Below are 14,377 nucleotides of genomic sequence, written 5' to 3'. Positions count from 1 at the left end.
GCAGGAGGATCACTTGAATTTTGAGACCAGGCCAGGTCTCTATGTGTAAGATTCCATCTCAGTTAAAAACTTTTTTTGGAAAACAAAGTAACATGTGTTGGCAGGGATGTGGAGAATTTGGAACCCTTGTGCACTGTTGGTAATGTAAAATTGTGCCAAGTGCTGTGAAAAAATATAGCAGTTCCTCAAAAAATCAAACATAGATTTCCCACGTAATCCAGCAATACCATTTCTGAGTATATACTCAAAAGAGTTGAAAGCAGAGTCTCAGATATCTGTATAAACATGTTCATAGATGCATTATTCACATTAGCCAGAAGTTGGAAGCAGCCCTGGTGTCCCTAAAGGATGAATGGATAAAGCAAGCGTGTTACATATATGTAATAGAATATTGTACAGCCTTCAAAAGGAAGTTCTGACATAGGCCACAACATGAATGAACCTTGAGGACATTATGCTATGTGAAATAAACCAGTCACAAAAAGACAAATACCGTATGATTCTACTTAAATGAGGTACCTCGAATAGTCACATCTGTCAACTGAAAGTAGGATGGTGGTTGCCAGTGTTTGGGGGAATGGGGAGTTTCAGTTTTGCAAGATAAGATTTTAGAGTTCTGAATATTGGTTGTACAATATTTTAATGTATTTAATACTATTGAAATGTACACCTAAAATCGTTATGATGGTAAATTTTGTTACATGTATTTTAACCACAGTAATTAATGGGTTAAATTAAAAATTGGGTTTTTACTTTGATATTTTATGAAACTGTTCTGAAATACAGATAGTGGTTTTTTTGTTTGTTATTTTTTTTATTTTTATTTTTTTGAGACGGAGTCTCACTCTGTATGCCAGGCTGGAGTGTAGTGGCACGATCTCAGCTCACTGCAACCTCCACCTCCCGGGTCCCAGTTCAAGCAATGCTCCTGCCTCAGCCTCCTGAGTAGCTGGGATTACAGGAACGTGCCAACATGCCTAGCTCATTTTTGTATTTTTAGTAGAGACGGGGTTTCACCATGTTGGCCAGGCTGGTCTTGAACTTATGACCTCGTGGTCCACCTGCCTTGGCCTCCCAAAGTGCTGGGATTACAGGCGTGAGCCACTGCGCCCAGCCAATACAGATTGTTTTTTAGGTGAGTGACTTCTAAACTCTTGTTTCTTTCTTTCTTTTTTTTTTTTTTTGAGACGGAGTCTCCTACTGTGGCCCAGGCTGGAGTACACTGGCGCCATCTTGGCTTACTGCAACCTCCACCTCCAGGGTTCAAGCAGTTCTCTGCCTCGGCCTCCCGAGTAGCTGGGATTACAGGTGCCCGCCACCGCACCTGGCTAATTTTTGTATTTTTAGTAGAGACAGGATTTCACCATCTTGGCAAGGCTGGCCTTGAACTCCTGACATCATGGTCCACGTGCCTCAGCCCCCCAAAGTGCTGGGATTCCAGGTGTGAGCCACCACGCCTGGCACCCCCCGTCCTTTTTTTTTTCCCTGGAGATGGAGTTTTGCTCTTGTTGCCCAGGCTGGAGTACAGTGACACGATCTTGGCTCACTGCATCCTCTGCATCCTGGGTTCAAGTGATTCTCCTGCCCAGTCCTCCCGAGTAGCTGGGATTACAGGCACCTGCCACCATGCCCCGCTAATTGCTTTTTTTCTTTTGTATTTTTAGTAGAGACAGGGTTTCACCATGTTGGCCAGGCTGGTCTCAAACTCCTGACCTCAGGTGATCCACCCGCCTCAGCCTCCCAAAGTGCTGAGGCATGAGCCACTGCACCCGGCCTGCAGAGCATTGTTAAATGTAGTAAATGTCACTGATGGTAAATTTCATGTGTATCTCCTCTCACATCACTTGTTCTTTTGCTTCACCTTACTGCCACAGCCAGCATTGGAAGTACTGAGGAGCAATACTGGCATCAGAACTGGAGGCTTCCATAACTATTTTATTTTTACATTAAAAACTTTTTTTTTTTTTTAAAGACAGGGTCTCGCTGTGTCACTCAGGCTACAGTGCGGTGGTGTGATCGTAGCTCACTGCAGCCTTAAACTCCTGGGCTCAGGCAATCCTCATGCCTCAACCTTCCAAGTAGCTGGGCTAAAGGCATGTGGACTACCCAGCTCTATGGACTATTTTGTTAGAAACAAAGAGTTTAGGCTGGGCGCGGTGGCTCACGCCTGTAATCTGAGCACTTTGGGAGGCAAAGGTGGGTGGATCACCTGAGGTCAGGAGTTTGAGACCTGCCTGGCCAACATGGTGAAACCTCGTCACTACTAAAAATACAAAAAATTAGCCGGGAGAGGTGGCGGGTGCCTGTAATCGCAGCTACTTGGGAGGCTGAGGCAGGAGAATGGCTTGAACGCAGGAGGTGGAAGTTGCAGTGAGCCAAGATCACGCCACTGCACTCCAGCCTGGGCAACAAGAGCAAAAGTCCACCTCAAAAAAAAAAAACAACAGTCCTATGCAGCCATCATCACTATCTAATTCCAGAGCATGTGATCACACCAAAAGGAAATTACGTATTCATTAAATAGGTGATAGACTTTTAAAGCTTAGTTCAATAACTTTTAAGTAGTGCACAATTCCGATATTTGGAGATTGATAGGTAATGGAAGACAGGTTTATTAAATCCTTCATAGAATTCCATAATAATAAAAATTATATCCATGAAACTGAAATCCAAATATTGTGTTTTTGATTTTGAAAAAGTAAAAAAGGCAAATGCTAGTGTATACCGTGTTCTATTTGGAAATGATTAGAATGTGATATTTAAAAGGTGACACGTTAATACTTTAATTGGCAGTTACACTTCTAGGATATGATTTTCACCGATCATATCTAGGCTAAGATTTTATGTCCATACAGATATAATAAGTGTTTACAGTCAAATCTTGAAACTCTTTATTGAGCAGACATTCAGATCATTTTATGTCCCATAATGCAGTGAATGTGTCAGAAAACCTCCAATCTTGTTTTATTTTAAAGCACAACGTGGAAGTTCTTGGAATACTTTCCGATGATGTAGAAACGGATACTGTAGCCCCAGGTGAAAACCTCAAAATCAGACTGAAAGGAATTGAAGAAGAGGAGATTCTTCCTGGATTTATACTTTGTGATCCTAATAATCTTTGTCATTCTGGACGCACATTTGATGCCCAGGTAAACAAATTATTGTCGTTGTAATAGTGGGTTTTAATGTCTAAATGAAATTGGAATATCAGTGCCTTTTGTCCTGATTATTGGTGACATGCCAGTTAACCCCTCTTAGTGTATAGAAGGGGAATGGAAATATTATAAGCCACTTATATATCATAACCACAATAGGCACCTCATACAAGATCTTCAAGCTGGTACAAGTGCTTACTGGATAAGGAGTATTCTCTGTAAGTTCCTTTTTATGTTTGATCTCCTGATGATACATTTTAGAGTATCTAATATTTACTTTGACCGGAGCACTGTTACTGTGGAAGTCATGGTTTATGTGCTCATTCACAGCACATAGCTTTCCAGACAAGAAATCACACAAGTTTCCTTGTTATTAACAAGGTAACCTCCCTAGGAGAATGACAGAGTAAGTGACTGGTGTGGTTAACAGAATTTTTTAAAGTTCTGTTCTAAGGTATGACAACTAATCAAGTTAGATTTTGATGCCAGATGTAAAGTTGTTTACTTTACTGGACCTTGGATATTGAGAAATGGATAAAGCTGGATAAGTTTACATCTAGGTAGCTTCTGAGCGGTAAAGATTAGCTTAATTCCTTGGGGAATATGAAGAAAGGCTTCCCAAAGAAGAAAGTTGGCCTGCTGTCTTTTATTTTGTTTGGAGATGGAGTTTTGCTCTGTCACCCAGGCTGGAGTGCAGTGGCACGTTCTCGGCTCACTGCAACTTCCACCTCCGGGATTCAAGTGATTGTCCTGCCTCAGCCTCCTGAGTAGCTGGAATTATAGGCGCCCACCACCAGGCCTAGCTGATTGTTTTGTATATTTAGTAGAGACGGGGTTTCACCATGTTGTCCAGGCTGGTCTCAAACTCCTGGCCTCAAGTGTTCCCCCTGCCCACCACGCCTCGGCCTCCCAAAGTGCTGAGATTACAGGCGTGAGCCACTGTGCCCAGCCAGCCTGCTGTGTTTTGAAAGTTGACCAGGGACTCACCAAGAACATTAATAGAGGACAGGATATTGAAATTCATGCTTTGAGGTCAAGCAGCCTGACCCCATCCTGTGAACAAAATTAGTAAGACAAACCTATCACCTCTAATACAAAAATCACTTTTAGGCCGGGCACGGTGGCTCAAGCCTGTAATCCCAGCACTTTGGGAGGCCGAGACGGGCGGATCACGAGGTCAGGAGATGGAGACTATCCTGGCTAATACGGTGAAACCCCGTCTCTACTAAAAAATACAAAAAAACTAGCCGGGCAAGGTGGCGGGCGCCTGTAGTCCCAGCTACTCGGGAGGCTGAGGCAGGAGAATGGCGTAAACCCGGGAGGCGGAGCTTGTCAGTGAGCTGAGATCCGGCCACTGCACTTCAGCCTGGGCGACAGAGCCAGACTCCGTCTCAAAAAAAAAAACAAACAAAAACAAAACAAAAATCACTTTTAAGTTGGTGTCCTACTGAGATGGTAACACTAATTCTTGGGATTTATATGGCGCTTAAGAACACTGAATTCTTTTTTACCCTAAGGATAAAGATAAGAATGTGTGTGTGTGTTTGTTTGACAGATAGTGATTATAGAGCACAAATCCATCATCTGCCCAGGCTATAATGCGGTGCTGCATATTCATACCTGTATTGAGGAAGTCGAAATAACAGTGAGTTTAAGATAATTGGTTTATTTCGGTTTTAATACCATTTTATCTTCATAATTTCTAATCAGCAACAGTGATGTACTTTTATTTCTATACCTGTTCTTAAAGATTATTTCATTTGGCATTATTCTGATTTTCTCATACTCTTTTTTTGGTTAGGCCTTAATCTGCTTGGTAGACAAAAAATCAGGAGAAAAAAGTAAGACCCGACCCCGTTTTGTGAAACAAGATCAAGTATGCATTGCTCGCTTAAGGACAGCAGGAACCATCTGCCTGGAGACCTTTAAAGACTTCCCTCAGATGGGTCGTTTTACCTTAAGAGATGAGGGTAAGAGTTTTTAAACTGATGTCTAGTAGTATATCCAGGATACCTAGCTTTGGTCATCTTCATCATCTCAGTACAGTACACATTGCAGTGGGTTCACAGAAAACTTCGATTCACATTCTGTATTCATATGAATGTTTTATGAGATGAATGTATTGAACAGAATTGACCACGTGTTTTAGCAGTAATGCCAAATCTAGTAATGTTCTACGTAAAGAATCTTAATTTTGATGTTTTGTGAGTAGTGGATTTGGAGGGCTGTTTTGTTTACTAAGACATTTCTATGATGTAATCCTTTGTAATATGTCTGGAGATTAAAAGGGATATAGATAATGATTTTTTTACACCTAATTTTTCAGAGGTCTAATGTTTGTGAACTTTTGTGTGCATCCATTTCTGCCTACCTCTCGGTGATGCAGAACAACTAATATTACCATCTTGGGGTCATGAACTTCTTTGGCATAAAAACAAAATGATTGTTATGAAACGTTTCCTTATGGTCTGTTAATATTCCTTTTCCTTTCCTTTTTTTGAGATGGAGTCTTGCTCTGTCACCCAGGCTGGAGTACAGTGGCACAATCTTGGCACTGCAAGCTCCACCTCTCAGGTTCATGCCATTCTCCTGCCTCGCCTCCCGAGTAGCTGTGGCTACAGGCGCCGCCACCATGCCCGGCTACTTTTTTGTATTTTAAGTAGAGACAGGGTTTCATCGTGTTAGCCAGGATGGTCTTGATCTCCTGACCTCGTGATCCGCCCACCTTAGCCTCCCAAAGTGCTGGGATTACAGACGTGAGCCACCGAGCCTGTCCCGGCTGTTAATATTTCTAACTTAGATAACCATTTTAAGACTATAGAAGACTTTACATAAAACTTTATAGTTCCATTCAAATACAGAATAGTCATTTCACATGTTCATTCCGATTCCATTTAGCAAAAACTACTTTGTATCTACAAAGTCTCAGGAACTGTGCTAAGCCCTGCTGATGAATACAGTTCCTGAACCTTACATTGGACAAAATTGTATAAAGACAATGTTTATTTTACTTTAAAGGCCCAGAACTCTTCTGGTTGATAGTAAAACTGGTTATTGTGTTTATCTTATTAATATAACAAAATGATAGTTTTAGTTTACCACTCAGAACCTGATAAAATCAGGAAGACAGAAGAAAAGCAATTAATGTAGCAGGAATTCTTAACCCTAGAATTATTTTTCCCTAAAAGATAACTTGGGTTAAAAAAAAAAAAAAGATAACTTGGCTTTTAGGTTTTCCACAAGACCCAATGGGTTTTGTATTCCTTTCAGTCCACAGGAGTACTACCAGAAGGATGTGTTCACTGCATTGTAGTCAGTGGCGATTGCTGTGTCTTTTCAGTTACTTAAGGATAGGTTTTGGGATTTTTTTAGCAGCTTTATTGAGATACAATTTTCATAATATGAAACTGACCTGTTTTAAATATATAATTCAATGAATTTTAGTACGTTTCCAGAATTGTACAACTATTACCATATACTAATGTTAGAACATTTGGAACACCTAAAAAGAAACCTTATACTTGTTCATAATCACCCCTTATTCCCACCTCCACCCCTAGGCAACCACTTTTCAATTTGTCTTTTATAGACACTCCATAAATAGAATTATAAAGTATGTGGTCCTTTGTCTAGTTTATTTTACTTGGTATGATTTTGAAGTTCAACCATGTAACATGTTATTTATTCCTTTTTATTGCTGAATAGTATTCCATTTTGTGGATATTCCACAAATACAGATATTCCCCCCGCCCCCGCTTTTTTTTTAATCCAGAGGTTTTTGGCCCAGTGTGGTGCCTCACGCCTGTAATCCCAGCACTTTGGGAGGCCAAGGCAGGCAGATCACCTGAGGCCAAGAGTTCAAGACCAGCCTGGCCAACATGGTGAAACCCTTCCTCTACTAAAAATACAAAAATCAGCTGGGCATGGTGGCAGGCACCTATAATCAGCTACTCGGGAGGCCGAGGCAGGAGAATCGCTTGAACCTGGAAGGAGGAGGTTGCAGTCAGCCGAAGTCATGCCACTGCACTCCAGCCTGGGTGAACAGAGTAAGACTCTGTCTTTACTCAGTAGCTCATGCCTGTAATCTCAGCACTTTGGGATGCTGAGGCGGGTGGATCACCTGAGGTCAGGAGTTGGAGACCAGCCAGGCCAACGTGGTGAAACTCCATCTCTACTAAAAATACAAAAATTAGCTGGGTGTAGTGGCGGGCACCTGTAATCCCAGCTACTCGGGAGGATGAAGCAGGAGAATTGCTTGGTGGGGGGCGGGGGGAGATAGGTTTTTGATACAGGGAACCATCTCTTTACCAGCTCCCCCAAATAAGACCCACTTATTAAGACTACCTAAATAGAAGTATCATGGGTTTGGCAGTAAAGCTAGTTAATTAGTAACTTACATTGTAAAAAATATTTTTGTGATTTAAAATAATAAGTTTTAGTATCTTATATAGACTTGCTGTTAACTACTGAAAGATTTTTTAAAATTTTCATTTCTAGGTAAGACCATTGCAATTGGAAAAGTTCTGAAACTGGTTCCAGAGAAAGACTAAGCATTTTCTTGATGACCCTGCACAATACTGTGAGGAAAATTGACTGCAAAAGCCTACTTCACACCGCCTTCTCTTATTTTCTGCCCATAAACCTCTCCCCATATTTTGCAAAGAGGAAATTCACAGCAAAAGTCCACATTATGTCAGCTTTCTCATATTGAGAGCTCTGCTATGCCACTGTTGAATTTTTCCCAAGATTCCCATCCCTAGCCCCCTTTTCAAACTCTGCTTCCTTGGACAGATTTGGCAATAGCTTTGTAAGTGATGTGGACATAATTGCCTACAATAATGAAAACCTACAGGAATTTTTTTATTTTTCATTTTCCCCTTAGGCATATTTAGTATTTTTTCCCCAGGCAGATCATTCTGAGTGTGCGAGTGTGTGTGCACATGTTACAAAGGCAACTACCATGTTAATAAAATATTCAATTTGAAATCCTTTTCGGTATTTGAATTGCTTTTGAATAATGTTTTTTATCTGGATGTAACATTGTTGCATTAGCTTTTTAACTTTCCCAAGTAATTGAATACATTTTATTACTTGGACTTTTATAAACTCTTTCCCGACCCACTATAAATGAGGCATTCACAGTGTTCAAGTTTGTATTAAAGGAAAGGATTAGTTTGACCCCTTCTTTTGATTGTTAATGCATACATGCAGTTAAATCCCTTTATCCAAATGTGACACTGCTTTACTAGGTCTTTCAGTTATTTATTTATTTTTTTTCCAATTATATTGTAACATGATTTCTTAAACACAGTAAGTTGTTTTAAAATGAACAGCATACTGTAGTTTTTGTAAGTAAAGCGTAATGAAATTGTACCCCGAGAGAAAATTCCATTAACTCGTTAAATTAGTGGAATTTACAACAAATAAAGCATGTTTGAGACCTGGCAAAAATTCCTCTTTTAGTATTTATAAGAGCTGCATGCTTCTAGTATGAAAACCATATCAGTTGCAAGTGCCACTTCTACAAGTTACCCAGTTTACTCTTTTTACCAATAACTTTGAAGTTTGGATGATCCTTGCTGGTTAAAGCTAAATCTCAACCCAGCAACTAAATAAACATATTTCGAATCATCAGAATCTGCACAGACTAAAATTATCATCGATAAGTAGAATCAAGCACAGTGTAAGTTTTAATCTCAATTATTGAAATGCACTGACTTTTCTTAAGTGTAAAGCTGAAATTTGCTCACCATGTTTTTGATGAACCACAGTGCAGCACTATGGTGGTTTTAGATTGAATGACTTTGTGCTATAATTATCATGACTCTGAAATTTTTCATGAGAAAAATGAGGAATGGAGGCAATTTGTAGGTTTATCTGAAGCCCCCTTGATGTTGAGTGTTGCCATTTATCAAAGAGAGCCTCTTTTAGATTGTGATTTCTGTCTAAATAAGGTACTTTGTATATTTAATGACAAGTCCCTTCCCTGTAATTTTGCTCCTCAGAAAAGAAAAGCCTGGACAGACTGTATTTCCAGTCACAGAACATAAAACTTAATCTATTGGGTGTTCTGTTTTGAGACAGAGGCTTACTCTGTCACCTAGGCTGGAGTGCAGTGGCTCAATCTCGGCTCACTGCAGCCTCCACCTCCTGGATTCAACTTCCTGCCTCAGCCTCTTGAGTAGCTGGGATTACAGGAGCCCACCACCAGGCCCAGTTAATTTTTGTAGTTTTAGTAGAGACGAGGTTTCACCATATTGGCCAGGCTGCTCTCAAACTCCTGACCTCAAGTGATCCACTCGCTTCAGCCTCTCAAAAGTGCTAGGATTACAGGCGTGAGGCGCTGTGCTTGGCCTAGTGTTTTCTTAACTGTGAAATTCCCATTCATTTCATGAATGAGGCTACATCTTATGGACAGAGCAAAGTTATTGTTCTACAGATTCTTGAAACTATAATTATGGCTATTAAATTGCATGAAATTTAAATAAATTTTATTATGTCTGCAAATATCTGGGCTTTTATTTTTCTGGAAAATATAGGAGCTTTAATCAAAACATAATAGTTCTTTTTGTAATTCCATGTTAATAAAAACAAATACTAATAATTGCTTGAATTTTAATGAATATTTAAAAGTTCAAGAGCCACTGAAATCATTTCCAGAGATAAGAGTTCCCTTTCTAAATTGAACACATTTTTAAAAAATAAGTTATGTTTGCTACTAAAACATTTGCACTGTTAGAATATTATGTGCATGTTGCCAAGACTCTTAAGTAACTTGGATATCAACTGTGAAAGGCCTACCTCTAAAAAGTAACAGGTCATACAAATACAAATGTAACTGTAAAAATTCCACTGGATTCTTGCATATTTGCAAGATTAGATTATTCAAAAGAAATTTCAATGCTAAAATTAACCAGCAACATAAGTTCTATGGGCTTTGAAAACTGTTCTCATCTTTTTAAAGTTGATGCATTTTCAAATCCTGCTTACACGGGCTATTCATTTGGATAAGGAAGTTAAAATGTCTAAGGTGAACTTGGCATTATGTGGAGACGTTGGACCTTTATAGAGCAATACAAATTCCTGTGCTGTCATTCTGTCTTCTGCAAATGCAAACGTGTTTAGATGGTCGACAGTGCAAAAATAGGGTAGTTGGCTGCGTATTTAGGGTATCACCTAAGCATTTGTTCTCTATCTTTAACGTTGTTCTACTAGAATGATTTTTTTCTTGCATCTTTTCACATTAATGATGTTCTTTATATAACTTTCATGCTAGATTATTTAATTAGTTTTTTAAATTAATAAAGTGAATTTAAGAAATGTTGAAATAAACATCTAAGTAATTGCCATTTTAAACCCTTGTTTCTTACTGTGGGAGGGGGGAAATACAGCACTCATTTCTTGTTTTTACTTTGGAAAAGTAAGTGAAAATCTATGTAAAATCAAACCAAAAGAGTTGGACTGAGTGTGTATTGTCTTGAGATTAAGTGACAAATAGTAAAGTGTTACTGAATAATTAAGCCCATGTATTTTGTTTTGTTTTGTTTTGAGTTGAAAATCTTTGAAATATGTGATAACTGAATGTCAAAAGTTCCTAAACTCTTAACAGTGCAGGTTGTTCACTGTAACAAGAGGTAACTCACATTTGCTGGTTACATAAACTACAAGTACTGCTCTCACAATATGGGACTTTGAACTGTGATGTAGTTCAACAGTTGCCGGCATCCTCTCAGCTGATGTGCTGCGAATATTTTGGGTCAGACTTGCAGCCAGATGCAGTTTTGCAACCCAAGAAAAATGTTGAACCTATGGTCAAAAACTTTTCCCAAGATGAACTCTGGAAAAAAATCACCTAAACTCCCTTGGCGATCTTCAGGAACACTAGTAACGACTGTAATTACTCCGTGATCTTTGATGACTGTTATACATAACAGCACTCTAGCACCTTTCCTTACTGGCATGGACTTCCTCATGGACCGCTACTTCATGGATGATAGCTTAATTGCTTTGGGTAGGGATTTAAGGTAGTCAAGGGGAAAATATGCAGTTTTATTACAGCTCTTAGCATCAGGCAACTTTCAACTTTAAAACCCTTTGTGAAAAATCTGGTTATAGCACTATAGCTCTGATTTTAGGATGGTTTAAATGTTATATTCATTGTTGGCCTACCTTATCACAACAAACTGTGCCATTAATCCTCTCACAGACATACGTAAGGTAGAGAGAGCAACCAGTGGTTTTAGGGGACAATTATCTGTCTTCAGATAATAGGCTTTATTTCTTCCAGCTAACTTTTTCAGTGATTCTAGCAGATGCCATCCATCTATACACTCTTGATCTTGTTTCTTTCTTTAGAGATCTCGCCATGGCAGCAACTTGTTAAGTGTAATCACATAGCACAAAAGACTTAACTAGGTTTACATTTATAGCAGTCAGTTGTGGTTAGATTAGGTTTCATAGTAAATGGAATAGGAAGTGTTTTTATTTTCTAGTAGTAATAATGTGGATTCCATTTGACCCAGTTTACTGTCAGAATTCAGTTCAGGTAGATTTGGTTCAACTTTTGGTGGTTTTTGGCTCTAGGATATTCTTGACTTTAATATCCTAGAACTTACTGAGTCTTCCCTTCCCTTCAATAAATACACTTCTCACATACCTCTAATCCTATGCTTCCTTGAAACAATAATGCTAGCTGAGTTGTTTACTAAGGATTATTACAAGGGCCTGAAGGTGTGGGAGTGGAGATTAAAACCTTTATGTTCTCCAATATAAGGGAAAAGCAGATTGGCACTACGTCTGATTAGGCAGAAAACACCAGGATTCCTTAAGTGATCCTTGAAATGGTTATTGTTTTCTGCCTTGTCACATTTGCCACTGTGCCCTTTAAAACGATGTGGAAACCTCAGGTTTGTGGACAGCACAGGTGGAACGACATTTTGTGCTTCCTGAGGCTCCCCTCTACCAGGCACATTAGCTTAGTGCTTCAGATGTCAGCCCAAGTCCTTGCTACCTCCTTTTCCTGCTGCCTGGGGAAGAGTGTGTTGGAGCTGGAGCGCTTGCACTCTTCAGGTGACTATTTTCACCTCCATTTCTTCCACATGCGTTAGGTGAAACTGAGGTCTGAACCTCCTGCAAGGTCTACATTTTAAGGACTCACACATCGGGCTCTCAGAAATGTACACACCTGTTAGTTCTGTTTGTTCTAAAGGAAATGTGGGTATCTCAGGCCAGGACTTAGTGACCAAGTGACTAGTTTTCGCTAGACAGCAGGTTAATACCTAGATCTCTTTAAAAAAAAAAAAAAAAAAAAGGATTAAAGGGAGCTGATCAGGTTTGCGAGTTTTTTAGCCTAATTCCAAAGCATGGAAGAGTGCTCTAGGTAGGAAAGAAATTTTTTTCTTACGATTTGTAGCTACCTACTGTGCCTGACTTGGTGCCTGTGTGAGGATTAAGCCCTTAGTCTGCTCTTGCAATTATTCAAATGACAAGTTAAATTTGCTTTTGTAATAACAATAAAAGTTGTCATCTTCCCTTTTGAAGGATTTGTCGTTCGTAATTACCTGTGTTGTAACAAGCAAAAGCCATCCATGCCCTTTTCTGTACAATCCTTTTATTTTTGTATCAGCTATTGGAACCATCTACCAACAGGTTTGTTGGATGGATCTAATAAGCTCTGTCACATAAGGGATTCACAAACGTCATCTGCTTGCATATGGTATGCAAGTCTTTTGTATAATGTATACAACCACCTTAGGAAACAAAAAATAACCCTATAGGAAGTTAGAGATGCTGAATAATAACTAGATCACAGTATGTGGTTTTATGTGAATAGCAGAGTTGGGGGAAACGTCAATTGTCAGAACCTCTACATTGAGGATTTTTAATAAAGATCAAGAGACCAAACAGTGCTTGCCCATTTTATTCAATGTGCAAGGGCAAGAAGAAATTAATGATAAAGGTAATATATACAGTGGCTACTTGAATGACAGCAGTTCATTCCTGTGTACTCACTAAGGTCCTGTTTGAACTGTCTTTAGGTGAATCACTTTGAGGTTTTGGCAGTCAGCCTCTAGGTATCTGGCATTAAACCAATCATAGCTTAAAACTTGGGACCAAGCTTGCTATTAAAGTAGGGGTTCAGGCCAGGCATAGTGGCTCATGCCTGTAATCCCAGCACTTTGGGAGGCCGAGACGGGCAAATCACTTAAGAGGTCTGCAATTCCAGACCAGCCTGGCAAACGTGGTGAAAACCCATCTCTACTAAAAAATACAAAAATTAGCTGGGCGTGGAGGCATGCTCCTGTAATCCCAGCTACTTGGGAAGCCGAGGCAGGAGAATTGCTTGAACCCAGGAGGCGAAGGTTGCAGTGAGCCAAGATCGCGCCACGCACCCAGCCTGGCCAACAAGAGCAAGACTCCATCTCAAAAAAAAAAACACGAAAAATAGCCATTAATACCTTGGATGCTGTAAATCTGTAGTGAAAGATTGTGTATCTCAATCTAGAATAAAGACCAAATAACAGTAAAATAGAATTTTAAAGCTTACCAAACTTAAAAGTGTCTTAAAACACAAGTTTAGCCTCTTTGGCCATGTGAAAAAAAAATCCTGGAAAATTATTTAACTATTAGTGACAATTTTTAAGCCTTTATGGCCATTTTGATGTTGGATTAAGAACTGTAAAAGTCATGTAACATCCCTTTTTTGTTTACTTATATTTACTTTGTCCTCTTTAGAGTTAATTCAATGTGTTGGTCTTAAAAGTGAAATTTGCCACCTGGGTGTGGTAGCTCATGCCTGTAATCCCAACACTTTGGGAGCCTGAGGTGGGCAGATCATGAGGTAAAGAGATCGATACAATCCTGGCCAACATGGTGAAACCCTGTCTCTACTAAAAATACAAAAATTAGCCAAGCATGGTGGTGCACACCTGTAGTCCCAGCTACTGGGGAGACTGAGGCAGGAGAATCACTTGAACCCAGAAGGCAGAGGTTGCAGTGAGCCGAGATAGCGCCACTGCACTCCAGCCTGTTAACAGGGCGAGACTCTGTCTTAAAAAAAAAAAAAAAAAAAAAAAAAAGGGAAATTTGCTAGATGCAGTGACACATGCCTGTACTCCCAGCTACTCCTGAGTTGGGAAGATCACCTGAGCCCAGGAGTTCGAGGCTGCAGTGGGTTATGGTTACGCCTGTGAACTGCCACGCATTCTAGCCTGGGCAACATA

General features: G+C 39.7%; 1 protein-coding gene and 1 long non-coding RNA gene across 5 annotated transcripts in view; one reads left to right on the top strand and one right to left on the bottom strand.

Moving 5' to 3' along the window:
* Positions 1 to 12,694, top strand: part of GSPT1 (G1 to S phase transition 1) — a 48,592-nt gene extending 35,898 nt beyond the window's left edge. For all 4 annotated transcript variants that reach the window (XM_074027811.1, XM_045382565.3, XM_005591280.5 and 1 more), the window contains exons 12-15: positions 2,976 to 3,149; positions 4,711 to 4,800; positions 4,957 to 5,125; positions 7,653 to 12,694. In XM_074027811.1, the coding sequence (XP_073883912.1) occupies positions 2,976 to 3,149; positions 4,711 to 4,800; positions 4,957 to 5,125; positions 7,653 to 7,705 (486 nt within the window). In that variant the 3' untranslated portion in view covers positions 7,706 to 12,694. The remainder of the gene's footprint in view (positions 1 to 2,975; positions 3,150 to 4,710; positions 4,801 to 4,956; positions 5,126 to 7,652) is intronic.
* LOC135968852 (uncharacterized) overlaps positions 1 to 14,377 on the bottom strand; it is a 41,369-nt gene that overhangs the window by 12,025 nt on the left and 14,967 nt on the right. The gene's annotated exons all lie outside the window — the stretch shown is intronic.

The sequence above is a fragment of the Macaca fascicularis genome, chromosome 20 (assembly GCF_037993035.2).
Source record: "Macaca fascicularis isolate 582-1 chromosome 20, T2T-MFA8v1.1".
Lineage (NCBI taxonomy): Eukaryota > Metazoa > Chordata > Mammalia > Primates > Cercopithecidae > Macaca > Macaca fascicularis.
The sequence above is the reverse complement of the archived record's forward strand: the minus strand, read 5'-3'. Positions and strand labels throughout refer to the sequence as shown.